Raw genomic sequence first — 24,488 nt, forward strand, 5'->3', positions numbered from 1 at the left:
CCAAAGGGTTCTTACAGCAGAGAGCAGCATCCTGCGCGTCTGCGCTGCTGCAGCTAGGGCTGCTCTCTTTTCGTTCCATTAACCTGAAGCGTTACACTCTTGCTCTTTTCCTTTGTGCCCAGGGAAGTGTGTTTGCTCTGGAGGGAAAGAAAAAGATTGTATCAGCGGTTGTTTATTTGCAAATGTGTGCTCAAAGTTACGTTTTACTTCGGCAGCCCTTCCCGGGGTTGGTTTACACTCAGATACTGTATCTTTCACTCCGTAAACTCCCACTCCCATTAAAGCACATTTGAAACCGCCAATGTTATCGTCCCCAGAAGGCAAAAATTGTTCTCAGCTAATAAAAGGATTTTTAGCTTAACGGATAATTAATTTTTCTTTCTCTATAGTTATAGCAAGATATATAAAAAAATAAAAAGCAAAGCAACTCCCAAAGCTCCATTTGTAAGAATCAAATTGGCAGTTAACTAGCTGAAAGGAGAAGGGTTTAGTGATTCCTGCACTTCACCATATCCACCGAAGAAGGATCCCCCCCGGCCCCATCCCCATCCCTCCTTCATCTACAGCAGCTGCAATTAAAACAGCTACCAATCCACGAGGCAATCTGGAAGAGTTTCAGAGCTTATTATCATTATTCAGTTTATTATTCAGCTTATTATTGCTGTTTGAAATAAAGGAATGGTGTTTGCAAAGAGGAGAAGCTCCTGACAAAGGAATGGTGTTTGCAAAGAGGAAAAGCTCCTGACACAGAGTCAGAGTCGGGAAGGTTTCTGTGCACTCAGAAGGAATGAAAACCTTTCCGCAATGACGGAAACTAAAGAGCAGCTCTGTCCTTCTCCAGAGCGTTTGTCCTTTACTCCTACAGCACTGGCAGGGAAGGTTTCAATCACTGCCTTCCTAAGGCAAAGAGGTAGTTGAACTCTATGCATCCCACTTGGGACAGTGTATGTTGGGTCATAAAGTTCTTAAGGTGCTGGGGAAAGCAAGGATTCTACACCGGCTTGCTACAGAAGGTGGATCACTGCGGAACCATTTGTGGCAAACTCTTTAGCGTAAGTTATCCTATTCCACTTCCCAGATTGCTCTATGCTCTTTTGGCAGTTAGCAAAACATCTTCACTTCTGATTGGAATCTATATATGAAATATATATATATATATACACATACACACACACATATATATATAATATATATATATTCTTGTCTGAATTATTCCTGAATATATGCATGAAATACATATACATATATATAATTCTTGTCTGGATTATTCCTCAATATATGTACTAAAAAAAAGGATATATATTCTTGTCTGAATTATTATGGAATATATGCATTTAAATATATATATATATATATATATGCATTATTGTCTGAATTATTATGGAATATATGCATTTAAATATATATAAATATATATATATATAATGATTGTCTGAATTATTATGGATTATATGCATTTAAAAATATATATTCTTGTCTGAATTATTATGGAATATATGCACTTAAATATATGTATATATATATATATTCTTGTCTGAATTATTCTGGAATGTATGCATTTAAATATATATATATATATATATATATATATGTATATTCCTGTCTGAATTAGCCCTGAATACATACATTTTATATATATATATATATATATATATGTATACAAAATTATTGTCTGAATTAGTCCTGAATATATGCACTAAAAAAAGTATATATATATATATTCCTGTCTGAATTATTGCTAAATATATACACACTAGCTACATATATATATCTTTATATATAAAAATATATAAAATTATTGCCTGCATTATTCATGAAAATATACCTTTTATATATATATATATATATATTTCTTGTCTGGATTATTCCTGAATATATGCACAAAAAATTATATATATATTCTTGTCTGAATTATTCATGAATATATACATTAAATATATATTTATATAATTATTGTCTGGAATATTCCTGAATATATGCACTAAAAAAAAAAATATATATATATATATATATATATATATATATATATATATATATATATATATATATATTCTTGTCTGAATTATTCATGAATATATACACTATATATAGAGATAGATAGATAGATAGATAGATAGATAGATAGATAATTCTTGTCTGAATTGTTCTTGAATATATGCATTAAATAAATATATCTATATATATAATTCTTATCTGAATTATTCCTGATTATATGCATTAAGTATATAATTCTTGTCTGAATTATCTTTGAATATATGCATTAAAAATATATATATAGTCTGAATTATTCCTGCATACATTATATACATATATAATTCTTGTCTGAATTATTCCTGAATATATGCATTAATATATATATAGTCTGAATTATTCCTGTATACATTAAATATATATGTATATATATAATCCTTGTCTGAATTATTCCTGAATATATGCATTAATATATACATAGTCTGAATTATTCCTGTATACATTAAATATATATATATAATCCTTGTCTGAATTATTCCTGAATATATGCATTAATATATATAGTCTGAATTATCCCTGATTACATTATATATATATATATATATATATATATATATATATATATATATATAATTCTTGTCTGAATTATTCCTGAATATATGCACTAAATATACCTATATATTTGTCTGAATTATTAACATTTTATATGAAATGTTATTTTTAAAGCTCCCTTATTGGCTTAGAATGGTTAAAGAAATAAAGATGGTTTCATTTTCCCTTCTCTTGCCTTCCTAACTGAGGAGAATATATTCCAACTGCCTGCACCAAAGGCCACTCCTGCAGTGCTGTAGGTGTATTCCATGCAATATTCCATTCAACACTTAAATTCTTGCCCCACTCCATTCTTCTTTTCTACCATGTTCACTTGTAAGAATTATAATGCTATGGCTTGGTTTGTGTCCTGTGAAATGAGATTTAAGTGGTCAGGAACAAATTCACTTCACCTGCAGACAAACCTGCCTGCCTCTTTATTGCTTCACTGTGGAGTCTGTTTGCTGTAATGCACTATCAGAGGCATCAGGGCAGATCAGCTGGCAGGCAAGCAGGCATCCCATGGGTTATCACCTACTGTTTATTGCTTCTTTTCTTTAATTAACTGTATTTATGTGCTTTTTTTTTGGCCTGAGGAGGTCTAGGTTGGATGTTAGGAGGAGGTTCTTCACAGAGGGAGTGATTTGCCATGGGAATGGGCTGCCCAGGGAGGTGGTGGAGTTGCCATCCCTGGAGCTGTTCAAGCAAAGCCTGGCTGAGGCACTTAGTGCCATGGTCTGGTTGACTGCATAGGGCTGGGTGCTAGGTTGGACTGAATGAGCTTGGAGGTCTCTTCCAACCTGGTGGATTCTATGATTCTCTGTATTCAGCTGTCAAACTGGCTTTAATGTTAACAACTATGCATGTGCATCCCTTTGTTTTGGTACAGTCACAGGGCATGCAGGCGGTGCCAGGCAAACAGTGGGCATTTTACATCACTACATTAGGAAAGATGAAGATGAATGACAATCAGAAATGCCAGCAACAGGAGTTTTGGTGGAGGGTTTTTTTCTGCAGGTGTTATTATCTCATTTTGGGATCACTCATTTTCCATTGCAGGTTACAGGCTATTCTCTAGGACTTCAATTAGGATGTCAGAGCAGACAACACTTAAAGGAACTCAGCAAATAAGTAGGGGAAATGCTGTTGCATATCAGACTTCCAGAGGTTTGGTTCTGACTGAAGTAAAAAGGCAATTGGAAAAAAAAAAACCCAACCTGGTCCTTGTGGGAGGTGAAAGCTAAGGTGGGACTGGTGGGATTAAGAGGTGTTGCTACTCTTCATGTGAAAAGCAAAGAGAAGAAAAATCACAAGGCTTAATGATTTGCTCTCCCTGTTACAACTTAAAAGTTGGCAGTTAAGTAACATCTATTAATGTCTGAGTCCTCAGTTGTTAAAAACTGGCAGTTAAGTAACATCTATTAATTTCTGAGTCCTCAGCTGATGCAGTCCTACAATTAAGCATTGTTACACTAATTAGACCAGTTTCCAGTAAAATAAGATCCCAGGGAATGTAATTAACTTTTGCCCTCTTTCTTCTGTTTTTATTTTGCATAAAATATATATATTTGGGGAGGCAAACAATTGGTGGGTTTGAGAATATTGGTTAGGCTTGTGAAAGTTTCTCAGAGAAGGTGTTTTGCTTTGGCAGGTCTGAGATAGCTGATCAGGGTGGAGGTGCCAGAAGACCCTTCTGGCTTGCAGAAAACATGACATCTGCAGAGGGATAACATTGTTCCTTCTGGAGTTTCGGAGAGGGAATATGACTGGCATTAAATAGGCGTGATAGATCCAGGAGCAAAATGCAAATGATGTCAAGCTCAAACAAAAGGACTGAGAAAAGTTGCATGAATGCAGGCAAAATGGGTGCCTGAAGTCATTATTTTTGGTGTGAATTCTTCATCTTGATGGATTTCATTGGAACACCTAAAATAAACCATTTTCTCTTACAGAATTAAAGCACAGGGCATGTTCTCAGCATGATCCTGCGTTAAATTACTCCAAAAGCAGTGAAACTGATACACTCCAGTTGATGGCATGGCAAGTGGATGAGGAATACCTCTGAAGGTTGAGAGTGGCTGCTGAGCTGGGATTTCTGTGCCTGTTACAACATGCACAAGGGCATATGGCTTGTGGAAGCCAAATGCCTTTAGCCAGGCTCTTCACAGCCTGGTATACAGAGAGCTGATGCACAGAATGTCCTGAAAACCAGAACTGAAACTGAAATTGTAAGCCCTAAAACCAGCAAATAGTCTGGCTTTGAAATCTCATTTATGGTAATTTGACTTTCTTATTTTTCAGTGTTCAACACTGGGCCTGAAAATGGAGAGAAATAGAGCTAAATGGAAAAAAAAACCACCTAATATTAAAAGTAATGGGTCCTAGAGATTTCTTCATGAAAAGGTGAATGTCAAACACCTCTTTGAACTTTTATTATTTACAACTGCAATTAATTGTCATTACATTAACATTGATGGGCACAAGACAAAAGCCTCTTTTTAAAATTGCCATTTTCACCTTCTTTTTTCAAATGAGAGGTTTGCTTAAGTTCCACAGAGGAGATAAAAACATACAATTTGCTCCTTTGTGTTCTCTCTTTTCCTGTTCACCTCCAGGAGCATTCAACCACGCCTGAATTATCCTACACACAACAGGAAGAATATGCAGATGTAACAGGAGAATCAGTCTGTGCGCTCCAACCAGTCTGATCAAACCTATCAACTACGTTACAGAAGAGTTTACTTCTGCTGAATTGTTATGTTCTGCTTTAGAGATATCTTTTCATCACTGAAGAAAACATTAAAAGATTTGAGGCTTTGACATTCACATCCAGGAGAAGTTTCAAAGTCTTTCATCAACCACAGAAACTGCACCAGAAAGCACTAACAGCTTACACCTGGCTAGAGAAGAATCTGAGAGCCCTTTAGCTTAGCAAGAATCTCTAGCAAGTGATTTTTCATATCAAGACATGGAATTCTTCAGGGTTCTTTGGGAAGGTTGCCTCTAAAATTATGAATTGCTAGAGAGGTGATGAAGAGTCTGACTGAAGGTAATGTGAAAACCCAGAAACTAAACAATTAGACTAACAGTTGTGAAATATAGGCTGGGAGAACCAATTGACCAAGTTTAAATGGGCTTAGAAAAGTTTCACAGCAAGGAAACACCACTTCTCCATTTAATTATTAAATATTACTCTTGTTTCAATTTCCAATGGATCAGAGAAGTGGTTAAAATTAGTCTGTAAATTCTTCCTTAGAGAAGCAGAAGGGGGAGTGGGGGTTTGTGGAAATTACTGGCTTATAGTTCAGCAGTGACAGCCCCAAGCTCGGCCTCTTTCTAGTCACTGAAATGTGTAGAATCACATAACCTCGAAGCAAAAGGGACACAACAGTGTCACTGAAATTGCCTTTACTCAAAAACACTTCACAGGTGGTTTCCTCGAAGAAAACAATTGCAGAATTTTCCTTACTCCTTCTCCTCAGTACCAGGTTTAGTTCTAAATAACAGAGCAGTATTGCTGGAAAGCTGGGAGGGTGCTAGGCTGCAGCTGATGCCACGGAATGCATCCACTTCACACAATGGAAAGCTGTGCACTTAAACACTTCCAACAGCTAAAAAAACCCAGAAACTAAACAATTAGACTAACAGTTGTGAAATATAGGCTGGGAGAACCAATTGACCAAGTTTAAATGGGCTTAGAAAAGCTTCACAGCAAGGAAACACCACTTCTCCATTTAATTATTAAATATTACTCTTGTTTCAATTTCCAATGGATCAGAGAAGTGGTTAAAATTAGTCTTTAAATTCTTCCTTAGAGAAGCAGAAGTGGGGGGTGGGGTGGGGGAAATTACTGGCTTATAGTTCAGCAGTGACAGCCCCAAGCTCGGCCTCTTTCTAGTCACTGAAATGTGTAGAATCACATAACCTGGAAGCAAAAGGGACACAACAGTGTCACTGAAATTGCCTTTACTCAAAAACACTTCACAGGTGGTTTCCTTGAAGAAAACAATTGCAGAATTTTCCTTATTCCTTCTCCTCAGTAGCAGGTTTAGTTCTAAATAACAGAGCAGTATAGCTGGAAAGCTGGGAGGGTGCTAGGCTGCAGCTGATGCCACGGAACACATCCACTTCACACAATGGAAAGCTGTGCACTTAAACACTTCCAACAGCTAAAAAAATGTGAAAAATGGAAACTTCTTCACAGTCTGCTTGAAAACTGCTTGTAGAGAATGAATGCAAAACTCTTCCAGCTTTAAAATAAGGCTCAGAACTGCCTTTTCCATAAAGCTCCACGAGCATGACAAAACAATTTCAACCTGACAAGAATTAAAAGACCTTTTTGCATTCTTCTCTTAGCTATTTAAGCGATGCCTCGTAAAAGCACTGCACCAGAACGTTATGGATTCTAGCAGAAAGAAAAGAGTCATGTTCCAAACCCAGAAACAATGTGAGTTTGCAGCTCCCTGCGATTCACTGCAACCCTTAATCTCTGTGCTAACACAAAGCACTGAGTTGTGATTCGAATGGAAATTAATTGGCTCCGAGGGTAATTGCTGTTCACTGCAATGCAGAACGTGCAGCAAAGCAATCTCCTCTTGTCCCACAGTGTTCCTGTATTAAAACTAAACCACTCCAAAAGGAGATCTACAGAAATGGTCACTGATAAAGGGATTAAAACACACATCGAAGGCGATACTTTAGCTTCACTGATGAAATACTTATCCAAGCAGACATTTTAGCTATTCCTGTTCATGTTCACTCACTAAACGAGAGCTAGAATTTAAAGTTTTTAGATTGGATCTCTGGTATCAATTGCTTGCAGTAACAAATGTCATCAGTTTTAGTTTTTCAAAGCATAATAAAAAAAAGGAAATCTGGTAAATAAGTAGATTTCAAGCAGCACTTTGAATTACTGTTTTCTGTGGCTAAAACCAAAGGAGAGTCCACTAGAAACATAAAACTCTCAGAACCAACAGAAGTCTAATAGCGTTAGACTTTGTGGTGTTTTGATTCAGTCACTTTCTATACAGCAAGCCCGTGACTAAAGATACAGTTACTAGCCTGGAGGCTCCGTGGCTGTCATTTCACACAGATCTCACTGCACAGTTTCCAGGCTGCGTGTGATGCATTTGCATAGTTTGAGACCCAGAGTGGAGGTACTTTTGCAGCTCAGGCAGCCTGTAAAACGCCTTGCCCGTACCAGTTTACCAGAGACAGACGTGTGAGATTGCAAGGCCCAATTCTCAGCTCAGGCAAGGTCCAGTGGAGCTACTGATTTATCCCAGCTGTAGATTTCAATCTGCTGACAGGTTGAATTATTGGTGATCTCGATGCAAGTTTCTCTCTGTGTATATATATATGAGCATTATGGTATATGACCCAGCGTAGCTCCTGAGTCATAGCCACTCGGTTCACTGAAAAAACAAACGTTTACTTCCACCCATGCTGCTGAGCCACTACCTATGGTTATTACTAAATTGCAAGGAAAATAAAACCAACCTCTTTTAGTGTGCTTTTCAAGAAAAAAAAATATATATGTGTTAAGACCTTGATGTTGAGATCTGCATCACTGTTGACAATTACTGGCAAGCAAAGCTAAAAGACCAGAGCATGCTTTTCAAATACCTGACAGAGTATGAAGCCCTGGCAAATGTGAAATTCTCTCCTGCTGTCAGCTATCGTGCTCTATTTTGGCTGCTTTTTGTGCAGATCACAACATTAAGATACCAAATCACAGCGATTTAAGAACCTACTTCAGTAACGGATTCGTGTCTGGGTGCTGATCATGTTGAATGTATGAAAAGGATCTATTTTCTCTTATTAACATTTAAATTTGCAGGCAACCCCTAGGCCAAAGAAAACAAGAAACTAATAAATATGCTGAAAAGCTCCATACCTCAGTATGAAATCCTGACCCCTTCTCCAACTAAGTACACACAGTCCAAATACAGAGTGAGTGCCAAGCTGCAGGGGCCCCTCTGTGGGGAAACCTGTACTTCAGTCAGCAGCATCCCTTAGCCAGAACAGCAGTGGAGGGACAGATGCTACAGAAAGGGCTGCAAAGACATTAGGGTACTGGAACATCTCTCTTATGAGGCAAGACTGAGAGAATTGGGGCTTTTTAGTCTGGAAAACAGACGACACAAAGAGGACCTCAGCAATGTAGAGCAATATGTAAAGGGTGGGTATCAGGAGGATGGGACCAGGTTTTTTTTCAGTGGTGCCCTATGACAGGGCAAGGCGTAGCAGGCATAAACTTGAACACCAGAAGTGTCATCTAAACACGAGGAAGAGCTTCTTTAAGGGTGACAGAGCACTGGACCAGGCTGGCCAGAGAGGTGGTGCAATCTGTCTCCAGAGACATTCAAAGCCCGTCTGGAAGCGTTCCTGTGCGGCTTTCTTTAGGTGAACCTGCAGGGGTGTTGGACTCAATGTATCTCCAGAGGTGCCTTCCAACCCTTACCGTTCTGTGATTCTGGCACTTTAGAGTGCTGGCTGATGTCAGACCCAGTGGGTGCTTCTGTACACAATCAAGTCAATGCTAGGATTGGATTTCCGTGCAGCACCTATCACCCCAGGCTCATTTCAGTGCAGGTCTGCGGTGCTAAGCGGTCCTGCAGCCCGCCTAGCCTAAGCCGCTTGGTGACACATCTGCCGGCAGGCTCACAGCAGGCAATGACGGAGGGAGCAAAGGTGCTGCACAACTCCCTCCACTCTGCAGCAAACAAACTGTCACATTTGGGAGATGACTGCCAACAGCCTCGCCTGAGGCTCGTTTAGGCAACACCGTGCCGGTGCCTCTGCCCTGTGCCACCTTTCGGCACACGGCTGCCTGGTTTGAAGGCTGGGTAAGGGTAGCCAGGGAGCTACCGTGTCTGAACTTTTTATTCTGGGTTAAACAAGGCCTAGGCAGAAGATGGGGGTAACTTGTCTAAGGCAGAATGAAGTTTCGGCTCGTTTACAGGGCCAGGAGGTGGCACACGCAGCGGGGTAAGGCCGGTGCCAGCGCCCATCGGAGCTCCGTTTGTACGCTGGGCACCGGCGCGGGGACCGCTCCTCGCCCCACGCTCGCTATCTCCGCCACGGGGATAGGGGCTTTGGAGCCAGCAACCGCTGTCGTCCCGACGCGACCAGGCTCCGGCTGTCAGCAGCGGCTACAGCAAGCGGGGAAAGGTTCGGGCAAGGCTGGAGCCAGGGAGCTCGAGAAACCCGCGGGGTTGGTTCCGGCGCTGCCCGAGGCCGAGCACAGCAGAAGGGCCCCAGGCACGGGCGGAAGGGCGCAGGTGGCCCGGCAGCGCTTTCCCTTCTCTCCGCTTTCCAGCCGGCTGCTGGGCCGCTGGGCTCTGCCAGAACGACGAGGGCCGCGGCAGCGGTTTCCAGGGGAACGCTCCGGGGCCCGCGGGCCGCAGGGAGCGGGAGGGGCGCGCTCGGCCCCGCGCTTTCCCGCGGCCGTTGGGAAGTGCGTCACGGCGGGAGCGCGCCTGCGCCGGGCGGCGGATTCGAACGGCGGCGGCGGCGGCGGCGGGACGGGCAGCCGGGGCAGAGCCGGGTGAAGATGAGGTGCACGGCGCCCCGCGGCACGCTGCGGAAAATCATCAAGAAAGAGAAGCCCCAGTTGCGCCTGGCGGCCAACATCGATCTCCTGGTGAGGAAGGAGGGGAGGGACGGGCGCCGGCTGCGCGGCCTGGAGCAGGGTGCGGGCCGCTCCGCCCCGCCCCGCCTTGGCGCTGGCCTCTTTCACCGGGCACCGGCCGGGAGCAGCGACCGCTCCAAGCCGCTGGGGCAGCGCGGGATGAAACCCCCAGCTCTATAAGTCCTCCCTCGGGGGAGCTCGGGGCTGTAACGCAGGCCTGGGGCTGTTAATCCTGGAGAAGAGTAGCCTGAGGGGTGATCTCATTCATGCTGATCAATAGCTAAAGGGCTAGTGTCAGGAGGATGGAGCCGGACTTTTCTCAGTGGTATCCAGCGACAGGGGCAATGGACAGAAACGGGAACACAGGAGGTGCTACATAAACATAAAGAATGAAATAAAAGCCTTGTTTTGAGGGTGCCGGAGCGATGGACCAGGCTGCCCGGAGAGTGGAGTCTCCATCTCTGGAGCTATTCCAAACCCGCTCGGATGTGCTCCTCACTGATTTACTTCGAGTGATCTTTCCTCTAGCGGGGGCTTGGACTCGGTGGCCCTCAGAGGTCCTTTACAGCCCCTACCGTGCTGTGATGCTGTGATTCTGTGACCAGGAGCAGTTGTGCTTTTGGCCTTGGCGGACAGCTGCATCTGTTCTGGTTGCCTAGGGCTAGAATTCGCTAATTAGGCACATTTTAGTTTCTAAATGTTTTAAAGACGTAGACAGTTCGCACTGGGGCACTTGGAAGTTGCCAGAGGTTAGTGGGATGTCTGCTAATGGCATCTCTACAAGTAACCTTCAGGCAGAGAGGAGGCCAAGTTTGTGGGGAGATAGACGACTGGTTAGCCTAATGAAATACCAATAAGTAGTGATTGCAGCTTTCTGCTTTGTTGGTGGCTACTGTATTGTAAGTTTCACTGTGATCTTGGGGATTCAGGGCCAGGCTGATGCATAAATATTGTGTCACTACATATAAACACCACTCTTCCAAGAGTAGATGGCCTGAGGAATAGGAACTTGGATTATGTGGCTGTAACATGCTGGTGTCTGTTGTTGGGGTAGTGTAATTTAACTACACAGATGTTAATCGACTGAATTGTGCCTGATGAGTGGCTCCAGTGGTCATGTTTTTGTAGAAGGACATCTAATGTGGGTCCAAAATTAAGGAGTGATAAGTCTTGTTAGTAATTTAATGAGGATGAAGTGTTGAGATCTTGTTCATGGTTTAAAACCACCTGCCATAAAGGTGTAGGGATGAGACACTCACAGCCAACCAGTTTCAGGAAACTGAGGCTAGCAAAGTTGGCTTCATTCTGACCTACAATAAGAGCTTTGTGGCACAGGAAGAGTTTCTCTAACCAAGAAATGACTCCAACTGCAGCAAGGAAACCCAGTCTCAAGAAAGCTCATAGTAGCTGTCAGTGGAAAAAACAATAGTATCTGTGCATTAAAAGTATATATTTGACTTAACAGTGAGTGACTATTGGTGGCTGCCTGAGAAGATTTACTTTTGAGCAGAAACTGTACCTGTTTTTCCAATTGGTCTAATATAAATATGATCTCTTCCTATTGCTTTCACTGTTTTGGAATTTGATTTTATTTATGGACCTGGTCCTTCGCTACTCATGCTCAGACCCACTCAAAGCTTACTCAGTGGAAGTAGCAGCCAGCTTAAAGAGTCAACTTACACCGTCGCAATAGCACCTTTTGTAGTTGTTGATCTGTGCTTCCATGATCATGTTAATTTGGCTTCTAGGTAGCATAGTTGTCTGAAAAGGGCAAAGTGGGACATCCCTCCATATCTTGGCTATTGGTTCCCATCTCTTCCTGGCTCTAGTGTTTCATGGACTAGTCAGTGAATTAGTGACTAAAACGAATGAACCACAGGCTTAAAATAGGACTCTGTAAATTTTGAAACAAAGAAGGAGGTGAGAATGGATTTTAATAATGCTTAGATTCTGATGATATCAAATCAAATGGACTTTAGATAATAACCAAGCTCTGGCTGTTTTTATTTCACCTTTAAACAGGAGAGTCCAGTGTGGGTTCTTCAACTAGCCATGTGGATAACAGCTCCTTATTTCTTTGAATAAATGATTAAAACAGCTGGAGTTCTGCTTTGGTTCTTTTTTATTTTAAAGTGGGGTGAGGAGTTTCATAGTTAGATAAGGAACAGGTTTTGAGAGGATGCTTTTTAGTGTCTCTTACTCCCTACAGTCCTTGTAAGAATAATCAGATAGCTACCATCTGAATTTCTAAAGTATGCAGTCTTAAGATGAAGCCATAAACATTTTGAGCAGAGTGCTTTTGTCTTCTGCAGGGAAATATGAGAATTGGCTAGGGCTGTTTCTGAGCTATCTTCCTTTATGTGTGAGCCTGCTGTGGTACTTAAGTTCGGTGAGGAGCTCTGCCTGCCTTGTCACATAAGCAGATCATTTTCCTTTCCTGACCTTCAGTGATTATTTTTCCTCAATAAACCAATGTCTTCTTCTATGATCGTTAAGAAAGATGTAAAAATTCAGACAATTTTGTTAGATATCTGCATGAAATTTCTTCTTTGCTTACTGGATTATTATGATTGTCTCTTTGAAAGTGGAAGTGTTGCCAGGACTCTCTTCCTAAGCGTTAACACTTTGTCTGTGCACAGCATAGCTAACTAATATCATCAAACTTTCTCAAGAAGCTGGGTTTTGAAGGAGTGTAGTAACTTCTTTGAGTGAAGAGATAGGAATAGTGATTAATATTTTCCCAGTTCTTTCAGATTTTAAATATTTATTTACCTTTTTGGGGAAAAAAAAGTTCAGGTCTCCCCCCAACCCCAATGATCTGAGAAGTAAAATCTGCAAGCTTCATTCTGGCTTGAATTTATAGAAGAAAAATAGGAGCTCATCTGCTTTTTTAATGCTAGAAGAACAGGTTTGTATTTACAGTGCAGAAAAAGCTTAATACATTGCATTGAGTGAACCTTTTAACTTCATTGTTGGCATAGAGTGATGACAAAATGTACACTGAAGACAAAATATTAGTCTAAAGAATTGTTCTGAGAGGGAGTTTGTCCCTGTCATTCCTTAGTTCTGCTGGAATAGGTATGTGGATGTTGCTTTGCAAGCAGCATTCTGAGTTTTTACATCTTTCTTGAAACTGTTTGACTTTTCTCTTCTGGGAGATAAACTTTTTTTGTGGAAGGTGGTTTCCATGAGTCTTTCAAAACTGCTTTTTAATGTGATGCAGAGGGACAATAATCTGGTATGTATTAAAGCAGTGTTTTTAAACAAATGGGAGAGCCCTTAGTTACTTGTCGGTAAGTCATGGTACCAGGCATTCTGCCTTTCCTTACTCGTTCTCAGTTGCCCTGAATATGCTGAAATATTTATTAGCATGCATGCTGTGTTGTAGAAGATTCTAACTGTAGTTATATGACCATATCTAAATCTATAGGAGTACAGGGAAAGCTTCTTCACTTGGAAAAAAGGAGAATAAAGTTACAGTGATTCTGAGAGTAGGTGAAGTTTTTAAAGGCAGTTTTAAAATTGACACTTTTGCCTCTAGGTATCTCAGCAGGAGGACTTGCAAGTATGGAAGCTTTTCTTCTTCCTCCTTCTTCTCCCTCAAGTTGTTTCCAGAAATCTCACCTCCACATAGATAAGTCCAGTAATAAGAGTTCTATAAGAGTTCTAATGTTGAACACACTTAGTGCTGCTGCTTGATTCCGTTGGGGATGATTTCTGCGTGAGTAGCTAGAGATTAGTTAGATAATTAGAGACTAGACTTTGATAATTTACTAAATGAATCTACAGGAAGATCTGCCTTTTTTTTTGCTTCAGAATGATTCCAAATATTATGCAAACTTAACTATTGCATGCTGCCTTCATTTAGTTCAGGAGAATTGAAAAAACCCTAAGTTGCTTGCCACATGAACTCTAAAATGCCTGTCCTCCAACAGATTGTTTGCACTGCAAACATACTGCCAAAGCATCTGCTATAAACTTGTTACTTTCCTTGTTGTAGGCTTTGCAGATCAGGTATGACAAGGTAAGTTTATCACCTAATCCAGAGAAAATAAATTTGCATCTATTTCAGTGATATTTTTTCTGAGCTCTTGGTTGAAAAATTACTTCTGTACACTTTACATAGGAAAGTTAATAGCGTTTGAAAGTTTAACTTCCAAAAGCTGCAGCTGCCAGTGTTCAAGTTGGCCTGTTCAAATGGTTCATATAATGTTCACTAAGGGGGTTGTATTTTGGGTCCCTTCTTGCACAGGGGGACTTGTGCTTGCCAGTTTTTGGTCTGGTCGGAGAAGTTCCTTGCCTGCCGAAATGTTTGCTGCTTCTGTACTAGCAGAGCTGCATTCTGCTGCGAACAGGATACTGCCCTCCCAGTCTTTTTCATGGAAAAAGGTTAAATAAGTGATGAGCTGGGAAAAAATAGATGGAGCCTCCTGACAGTGGAGGATTTCTGGTTCTGGAGAAATTAATGTCAATGCTCCTTTATGCTGGAAAGGGGCAGAAGTCCTTGAACTTGTCTGGGGGCCGTTTGGCGATAAGGGAGGGATGAGTTCGCTGTTCATTAGAAGTTTGGCTGCTGTGGTGGCTGCGAGCTGACTCTTTACTAGTAAGCAAAAAGGATCCTTAGTCTCTGATAATGGGGTTTACATTTTATTATAAAAAGCTGCTAATAAAAATCAGATTTGATTTCTGTTAGATCTGTTGTTTGTATGGTCACTTCTGACCATTTTAGTATACTACATTTAAACTATTTTTACAAGACTTGCAGTAATGAATATCTTGGGAACTGATTAAGTCTTGAACTGAGTGATGCCTTGTTCTCCTGAGAACACCTTTCTGGAACTTGAAAGCAGTCTAATAGGTGAATCTTCTGCCTTAGTGAACCCCTGAAAAAAACCAAACAAACTGTGCTTAAAACAATTTGAGTCCTTCTTGATTTTTTTTTAATTACATTTTTTCTTTCCTTTTCTAAAGGTGCATTTGAGCTTCTTACTGTTTCTCCATCGTCTAGCAGAAGAAGCCAAGACAAATGCTATTCTGAACAAAAGCAAAATAATTAAACCTGATCACACAATAGCTGCAGCGAAGGTAATAAAGCCTTTTAAATCTTATAGGGTTTGTTACATGTAAAATGTATTAGGGCAGCATATACATCAATTTTCTGTACTAGTGTTGATCGATTTTTTTTGTGTTTCTAATCCAAAACCTGCAGAAATGTAATGTTCTTTAATCCATCATTGGCATAATTCACTCTTACCAAGACATCAAATTAATTCCCCTTGCCCTATTAAATACAGGCCTTTTTTTCTTGCTGATTCCATGTTTAAATTCATCATTTCAGTACATGGTAAGTCTATGCAGTATTCTAGCTGCAAGCATCCTAGGCTGAAAGCCCAGGGAACAGAATATTCCAAAGCTGGAGGATCTTTATTTCAGATGGCGCTTGCTGGCTTCAGTAATAGGAATGAAGCTTTATGGGACAAGTGAGGGGTAGTTCAAAGAGGTTCAAATATCTTAGTCCTTCAGTTCTTACCTGCTTAGCCTGAAAGGTGTTTGAAGTGAATTCTTGCAGGGTTGTGTGAGTACTACATGAACAGATTACTTTTGTAGGTGCCGTTGAGTTTGGCAAGGGAGAAACTAAGCGGGGGTTGAACTGCAGCTTGCTGTATGTGTAGTTCAGCTTAACCAAGTGATGTATGAATGTCTGTGAAGGAGGACTCCTGCATTACAGAGTGTATGTGCAAAAAAAGGGAAAGAGGAAGTTGTTAGGCAGCTTTCTGCCTCCTGAAAGAATTAGTGTCCAAGTATGACTGAAATCTGTATTCTGCAGCTCGTTTCCCTCTCCCGAGGTGTCTGCTTTACCCAGGTTTCATGAAGAAGCTCAGCTGTAATTTGAGTTATCTATTCAACCACCTGCTGATGCTGGGCAAATTGGAAGAACAAAACTCAACGTTATCTGTTATTTGGGTCCTGTGGCTTCTGTTTATCTTCAGTGTTTATTTTTCTTTCCTTCTGGTGAAATGTTTAGTTTGATACTTTCTATTACTATAGCAACAGAAATACATACAGGATGTGTAGGGTAGCCAAGTGAATGTTACAGTTGGAATCGTATGCATTCGTAATTTCTTTTTAACTGCAGTCTTAAAATTATTTGAACATTTTTGTGCTTCATTTATTATTACTTTTTTTTTTTAAGATGAGAAGTTAAAAATCTGCCTGTATTTTAATAATAACACTTAAATGGTCCCACTTGGGCTTTGAAGTTCATTTTTCAGCTTAAACGCCGAACCATAAAATATCCTTCCAAGGGTCTGTGCACCCTTGATAGTGAAAGAAATAAGGCATTGCAAACAAAAATTGGGCATAGGAGCTGTATAATATAAAATATTACTATTTTGGTTTTGTCTAAGCCTAGCAGAGTTTGGAACTTCAAGGAATCTGCTGAGGGCTTGAGAGTTCCTATTCCATTTGAAAAATCGGCCTTTTATTTTACAGAATTCTTGGTTGTGAATGTGTTTATTAGAAAGCAGACAAACAAACCAAACAGCTTTCTGACAGGACGTTTTTCTGTATGTTTTTGCTTTGTTTCTATTGTTTCCTTTAGACTTCGGTGACTCTATGTTTGGAAAATGTTATTTGGTGAAGTGAACCTTTGGTCTGAGTAGCTTAGCGTTTTGGATCTCTTGCTGCTGCCTGCACTGATAAAAGCAGTAATAACCACATGTATTTTTTCCCCTCTCTTCTTGCAGGTTATTTTAAAGAAAAGCAGAGGCTAGAAAGCAGACCACTGGAATTTCAAAGGATGTTTTCCTGTGTTTTCATACTAAAGTGAGATCCTCAGAGCCAACTTTTGCACTTGTGGAAGTATTTAGTTTCATCGACGTCTGTCTCCTTACTGTTACTGTCTCTTACCGTTTCTTGACCCTCAATTAAGAATCTCCCCATGTATATTTCATACACTTCATGCATCATTTAAAATTATCTGTCACTTTGTCATTTAAGACTGTTGATTACTTTATTTCTTCCATAATAATGGAGGAATGTCTATACCACAGTCACTTTTCAGGTATGATGTGCCATTTATTATCAGAAGTGTGAAACTTAAAAGAGAACAGGGGGAGAAAAAAGTGGATTTAGTAAAAGCCTGCATTTATAAAGGATGCAATTCAAACCAGATTTACCAACTTAACAGGATCTTGACTTGCAAAACAACTGCTGTAGAAACCACTGTATTAAATATCTGAGGTTCCATTTATTTAGAAATGTCTTAATATTTTGAAATAACTTTGAAAAGTAAGTGAAAACTTCTGTGTTCTGGGGAAAGAATACATATTTAGTGTTTCTGAGTCGTGCTCTGAGCTGCTAAGCTGGCCTGTTGTTTGATGTGGCATATGAGACAAGCTGGTGGTCTCTGATTCAGTTGGTGTGGACAGATGCACATTATGGAAAAGAAAATGATCTGGCACAGCTGATGGGTTTTGAAGTGCGATCCTATGCAAACAGTGAAGATAAGCTGGCATGAGTGCCAAGCTGCTTCCTCCCACTTGAGTGTCATCCTAACCTGTCAGAAGTCTGGAAATCTACATTCTATGGAAATCTCTTCATTAAAATAATATTCTAGTCATAATCTGACGTTTTTAACTGTTGCTGAACACTTTGCTTAATAAAGACAGAGCTGGCTGTCACAGTTTGAGCTGCTTGTGCTGTTTTGTGGGATATGTGGTAGCTGAGCTATGCTTAAAATAAATGTTTTTCAAACCTGATCTATTGAGTAATCTTCATTTTGTATAACACATTATTAAGTATATTCTAGATACTCAGATTAAAAAACACCAAAAAAACATTTTAGCAATAGTTGTGTAGTCTAAGGAAATGAGCAATGCCAGAACTTCAACTTTTGTGTTTACCTGCTTCTCAAAGTCCTGTAAAAAACAGAAAAGAAGGATGACTTCTCTGCTTTATTGACTTGTAGGACTTACGTCACTCTGCTCCTAAGGTTGCTTAGATTCCTCATTCTGCATTTTCTTCTCTTATTGTTTTGTAGTCTAAGGAGATGAGCAATGCCAGAACTTCAACTTTTATGTTCACCTGCTTCTCAAAGTCCTGTAGCACCTGTGAAAAGCAGAAAGGAAGGATGACTTCTCTGTTTTATTGACTCGTAGGGCTTAGGTCACTCTGCTCCTAAGGTTGCTTAGATTCCTTATTCTGCATTTTCTTCTCTAATTCCCTCAGAATCCATACAGAGAAAAAGCTAAAAACATGAATGTGTAGAGAATATTTGGACTTATTCTTCAGAAACAAGGGAAGTATTTCTAGACATTTCTGTTTTGCTCTGTAGTTACTATCCGTGACTTAGTGATTTTCATCACATGACATTTTACTTTTTTAGGAAAGCTTTCCCTTCATATTCCCTGACACAGTTTCTACATCCCTCTCCCCACTGCACACTCGTTTTGAGTCCTGTAGCTTCTTTTGGACCCTATTTTGATGTCCAACTTTCTGAGCCTGATGAAATGTTCTCATTCTAATTAAGTAGGTGGATGATCAACTACCATGACGGAAGAGAGGTGAGGAAAGGTTAAAACCAAGCACCAGTGTACTTTTGGAATACTTTATACAGTGTTTTTGGCCTGTATTCATGGTGAAGAAGGTGCCTTTTTTTTTCTTTTTAGTAGAAGAGGAACTTTTTCCTGTAAACCTTGAGAAGTTTGAGTCAGAATGCATCCTGTCCCTGGACTGCCAGGACTTTGGGAATGTTTCATAACAGCTGAAGCCGGCAGATATTCAAGTTCCTCTCTTAAAGTTTAACTAAATGCTGACCAAAAATTACTGGTTTTGATGGAGTGTGGTTAAGTGTTCAGGAATATACAACACAATAGTGTTCTTAAACCTCCCTGAGAGGTGGTTGGAGCCAGGTGGGGGTTGGTTCTTTATCCTAGTAACAAATGATAGAATGAGAGGAAAGGGCCTCAAGTAGCACCAGGGGAGGTTTAGATTGGGTATTTGGAAAAGTTTCTTCACTGGAATGATTCTCAAAGCCTGAAACAGGTTGTCCAGGGAGGTGGTTGGATTTCCACCCCTGGAGGTGTTTCAGAGAGGCAGAGATGTGGTGCTGAGGGACATGGTGAGGCTCCCAGGTGACCTTGTGGCCTTTCAGTATCTCAAATGGACCTACAAAAAAGCTGGGGAGAGACTTTTTAGGCTGTCAGGGAGTGACAGGACTAGGGGGAATGGAGCAAAGCTGGAGGTGGGGAGAGTGAGACTGTATGTGAGGAGGCAGTTGTACAGCATGAGAGTGGTGAGAACCTGGAATGGGTTGCTCAGGGAGGTGGTTGAATCTGCAACCCTGGAAGGTGTTTGAGGCCAGGCTGGCTGAGGCTGTGTGCAGCCTGCTCTAGGGTAGGGTGTCCCTGGCCATGGCAGGGGGTTGGAACTGGCTGATCCTTATGGTCCCTTCCAACCCTGCCTGATTCTATTCTATGACTCTATGGCTGAGCACCAGCCACAGGAGAGTTAGAGAATGGTTGGATTCAATGATCTTAAAGGTCTTTTCCAACCAAAACAATTCTATGATGGCTGTGTATGGAGTGACTGACAGAGATTCTGCTGTTTGCCAACTTGACTAAGCCTCATGAGAACTATGCACTGCTCTAGCTCTCGTGATCACATTGTTTTGCTTACAAGGTACACAGAGAGAAAGCAGTGTTGAAAGCTTTAAAACCAGCTTAATGCATGCTTCAGTTTCAACCTAGTGCATGTAAGTTCACTGTTTCCTGAGTAGTACAAATCACCTGATGATTATTAGGTTTACAGCTATTTTTGAAAGGGTGAATACTTAGGATCTCTGAAGACCCCTAGCTCTTTTATTCCTGGAGGAGTCACTAGGGATATATAAACTTGGATGGTTTCTGATTCAGGACCCAAATAGTCTCTGTTATTTTCAGGGTTGGAAGGAATCTCAAGGATCATCTACTTCCAACCACCCTGCCATGTACAGGGACACTTTCCACCAGGTCAGGCTGCCCAGAGCCACATCCAGGCCTTAACTTCCAGGGATGAATCTTCCACCACCTCCCTGGGCAACCTCCACCCTCATGGGGAAGAACTTCTTACTGACATCCAATCTGAATCTACCCACTTCTAGTTTTGCTCCATTCCCCCGAGTCCTGACCCTCTAAAAAGTCCCTCAGCAGCTTTCTTGCAGCCCCCTTCAGATATTGGAAGGCCACAAAAAGGTCTCCTTGGAGCCTTCTCTTCTCCAAGCTGAACAACCCAATTATCTCAGCATTCCTCATAGGAAAGGTGCTCCAACTCTCTGATTATCCTTGTGGCCCTTCTCTGGACACATTCCAGCAGCTGTTTAGATTCAGTAAATCAACACAGGTGCTAGAGAGGATATCTGTGCTTTGGAGTTTCATTGTGTATGTGTGTGGAGGAGTGCATGCTTGCTAAGAAAGAATCTGAAGTTGCATGACACCAAAAGCAAATATTCAGTGCCAGCAGTGATACAATAAAGGAAATCCAAACCGAGGAGTAGGTATGTTGGATAGGAAAATTCTTCTTCTAGCCATAAGGTGGGGATAGAGCAAAAACTCTCTTCCCAGCAAGTAACATCTTGTTAGGAAACAATACCCAGTTTATTGCTACTAAAAGGTATCCTATGGCTTGTGACACTTCCAGATACTTCTTGAGGGCAACCAGTCCTGCTCTGTTAACATAAGAAGAGCAATTAAGGTATGAAAAACATCCTAATTCACAGCAAAACCGAGTGTAGGAGCTGTACAATGCAAAATGTGATGGGTTTGGTTTTGTCTAGGCATAATGGGGTTAGAACCTCAAGGAATCCTCTGAGGGCTTGAGAGCATTTTAAGAATAAGCCTTTAATTGGAAGGAATTCTTGGTTATGAATGTGCTTATTAAAAACCAAACAGCTTTCTGATGTGACATTGCTTTATATGCTTATGCTGATTTCTTACTTTCCCCCTAGGCTTTTTACTCTCTGCTGATAGATATTTGAAGTTTTTGCTGGGTCTTGAAGATTTTTCTTTCTTTGAAGCTCGACAATTGCAGCAGCCTCAGAGAGTGATCACAGTCATAGGTCTGCAGTTATTTCATAGATTCATTCATAGAATCACAGAATGGGTTGGAAGAGACCTGAAAGACAATAGAATCATAGAATGGTTTAGGTTGGAAGAGACCTCAAAGCTCAGCCAGTTCAAACCTCTCACCATAGGCAGGGACACCTCCCACTAGAATAGGTTGCTCAAGGCCTCATCCAACTTGGCCTTGAACACCTTCTGAGAGGTTGTGGAGCACAGAAGCACAGAATGTGATCAAAGATCTGTGCTCCACAACCTCCCTTGGCAACCTGTGCCAGTGTCTCGCCACCTTCATTGCAAAGAACCCTTTCCTAACTTCTAATCTGAATCTCCCCTCTGCCAGTTTAAACCTATTTCTCCTCGTCCTGCCATTACAAGACCTTGTCAATAGTCCCTCCCCAGCCCCCCTGTCGCCCTCTTCAGTTCCTAGAAGGCCACTCCAAGGTTTCCTGGAAGCCTTCTCCAGGCTGCAGAGCCCCAACTCTTTTAGCTTGTCCTCACAGCAGAGCTGCTGCAACCCTCTGAGCATCCTGGTGGCCTCCTCTGGACTGGTTCCAACAGTTCCATGTCCTTCTTGTGTTGGGGGCTCCAGAACTGCACGCAGGACTGGAGCAGAGTAAAGGATGAGAATCACCTCACTTCCAACTCCCTGCATGGGCAGGGACACATCCTACCAGCCCAGGTTACTCAAGGCCCTGCTCAACCTGGCCTTGAATACCTCCAGGGTGGGGGCATCCACAATCTCCCTGGGCAACCTGTTCTAGCAGCTCACCATCCTCACTGTAAAGAATTTCCTCTCAACCTCCAATCTATATCTCCCCTCCTCAAGCTTTAGTCCATTCCTCTTCCTCCTAGCTCTACAAGCCCTTGTAAAAAATCCCTCCCCAGCCATCATGTGGCTCCCTTCAGGTAGTGCAAAGCCTCTATAAGGTTTTCCCAGACCATTCTCTTCTCCAGGCTGAGCAGCTCCAACTCCCTCAGCCTTTCCTGATAAGGAGGTGCTTCAGCCCTCTGACCATCTTTGTTGCCTTCCCCTGGATAAGCATAACACAGCCTCCTTTTTACAACCCAGTAGGTTCTAGGAGCAGTTTGATGCAGGAGATTTTTGCACAGGGCTGCATGCTCATGTAGTAACCTCAACTACACAACATATAGCTTGTGTTGGTTGAACTGCTGACTTGGCATTCCGTTAGTTCTTTATCAGCTGAGAACAACTAATGATAGGTCATTGTAACTCCTTAAATACAGGGGGGTTTGAGGTGACTTATGATTAGGAGTATATATTTAGGAGGTGTGACTTATATTCCAAAATAAAAGGGCTGATTATAGTAAAACAAAATTACAGTCAACCAATTCCTTGTGCCAGGGCTGTAAAGTGCATTGCAAAGTTCCTCAGGCTGATTTAAATGCTGTGTGTAGTTGGTTTTCAGTTCAATACACTACAGATAGGTATTGGAATATAGATATGTTTTCTTTGCTTCAATAGCACTGTAGTTGTAGCTGTTGCAGTAGCTTATTGGATATGATAAAATAGATTTACTATGAGAAAATAGATTGAGTGTGATAAAATAGATAAAATAAGACATTAGAGCAAGTTTCTTAGATGTTAGAGCTGCTTCAGTTCTATAGTGAAAAAAATCATAGATTGATTTGTGTTGGAAGGGACCTTGATGATCATCTTGTTCCAGCCCCCATGGCACTGCCAGGAACAGCTCTCACTAGGGTGGCAATGTGGGTTGCTTATGGTCCCTGGCCTTGAATTGTCTTCAAACTAGAGAAGAGCAGCTTTAGACTGGATGTTAGGAACAAGTTCTTTACCAGTGGGTAGTTGAACATTGCAACAGGTTGCCCATGAAGGTAGTTGGGGCCCCATCCCTGGAGGGACCTGTGAAGAGGATGCTCAGGGGGGACCTTATTGCTGTCTACAACTGTCTGAAGGGAGGTTGAACCCAGGTGGGGTTGGTCTCTTCTCCCAGGCAATCAGTGACAGAACGAGGGGGCACAGTACCAATTTGTGCCAGAGCAGGTTCAGGCTGGATGTTAGAAGACATTCTGCACAGCTAGAGAGATTGGCTTTGGCATGGGCTGCCTGGGGAGGTGGTGGAGTCACTGTCCCTGGAAGTGTTTAAAAAGAGACTGGATGAGGCACTTAGTGTCATGGTTTAGTTGATTAGATAATGTTGGTAATAGGTTGGATTTGATCTCAAAGGTCTTTTCCAACCTGAATGATGCTGTGATTCTGTGAGATATTCAAGGTGAGGCTCGACAGGGCTCTGGGCAGCCTGATCTAATTGAGAATGTCTCTTCTGACTGCAGAGGGGGTTGGACTGGATGACCTTTGGAGGTCTCTTCCAACCCAGATGATTCTATGATTCCATGATTCCATAAACACAGAATTGCAGCTTTTTGAGGACAGTGGTGAATCTCCCCACCTGAGAGCTTATGGTTCTGCAGACGTAGTCAGTTGGAATTCACTCCTCTGCTGTTTGATGAGCAGTGTTGGGGGTTTGGCAGGTTTCTTTGCAGTCCACAGTCATTACATTCACACAGGCTTTGGTACATAATATTTGCCTGCAGGCTGGGTTATTGATGTTATCCTGACCAAACTGCTGAAAGATCTTTGCAGGTCATTTGATACCTGTGAGATCAAGTTTCTCACTCTGAAGGTCACTTTCCTAGGAGAATGATTTCCATCCGTGGTGAACTTGGTAGAGAGCAGAAAAACTTCTGAGCAGCCCTAAAATGACTTCTGGCTTGCAAAAGAAATTTAAGCACAGCCTTACTACAGGCTAATAATGTGATTGAAGCAGTTAAATCGAGCCAAGGAAGGGCTTGCTCTTAACCTGCTAGCCCTAGGTCAGGATCTGCAGATACAGCCTCTTGTTTTGTTTCCTAAGAGTGTAAGAGGCAGAGGGGAAGATGAGTTTTGGCAACTGAGAAGATACTGAATCAAAAATGATAAGGGGCAACATTTCCCAGACAAGGTAATAAGGATCAGGGTAGGATTAGGTGAAGCTTCTTACCCCTTCTATCAGGTTTAAGTTGGTCTAATTGTATTAGTGCTAACCTCCACAAATGCCAGCCTGCTGTGGATTTTATAACTGAACTTTGAGTGCACAGGCAGATGAGAGCATAGAACTGACACCAATTTTAATGAGATTTGTGCCAGTTTTCTAAATGGACCAGACCAAGGAAAA

General features: G+C 41.5%; 1 protein-coding gene across 2 annotated transcripts; it reads left to right on the plus strand.

Moving 5' to 3' along the window:
- Window positions 1–644: 644 nt before the first annotated feature.
- On the plus strand, window positions 645–17,955 carry CENPW (centromere protein W). Of its 2 annotated transcripts, XM_064170231.1 has the most exons (4): window positions 645–1,052; window positions 14,196–14,219; window positions 15,167–15,280; window positions 16,942–17,955. In XM_064170231.1, the coding sequence occupies exons 1-4, from the start codon at window positions 924–926 to the stop codon at window positions 16,966–16,968; spliced, it is 294 nt and encodes a 97-aa protein (XP_064026301.1). In that variant the 5' UTR covers window positions 645–923; the 3' UTR covers window positions 16,969–17,955. The 2 variants fall into 2 exon arrangements, with proteins under 2 accessions (XP_064026301.1, XP_064026302.1); XM_064170232.1 differs by lacking the exons at window positions 645–1,052; window positions 14,196–14,219 and adding an exon at window positions 10,022–10,207.
- The last annotated feature ends 6,533 nt before the right edge of the window (window positions 17,956–24,488 follow it).

The sequence above is a fragment of the Pogoniulus pusillus genome, chromosome 33, assembly GCF_015220805.1.
Source record: "Pogoniulus pusillus isolate bPogPus1 chromosome 33, bPogPus1.pri, whole genome shotgun sequence".
NCBI lineage: Eukaryota > Metazoa > Chordata > Aves > Piciformes > Lybiidae > Pogoniulus > Pogoniulus pusillus.

Coding starts and splice junctions, on each gene's coding strand:
- CENPW (XM_064170231.1), top strand. CDS start 924: ATGCATCCCACTTGGGACAGTGTATGTTGGGTCATAAAGTTCTTAAGG. Junction 1,053..14,195: donor TTTGTGGCAAACTCTTTAGC/GTAAGTTATCCT, acceptor TCCTTGTTGTAG/GCTTTGCAGATCAGGTATGA. Junction 15,281..16,941: donor ACACAATAGCTGCAGCGAAG/GTAATAAAGCCT, acceptor CTCTTCTTGCAG/GTTATTTTAAAGAAAAGCAG.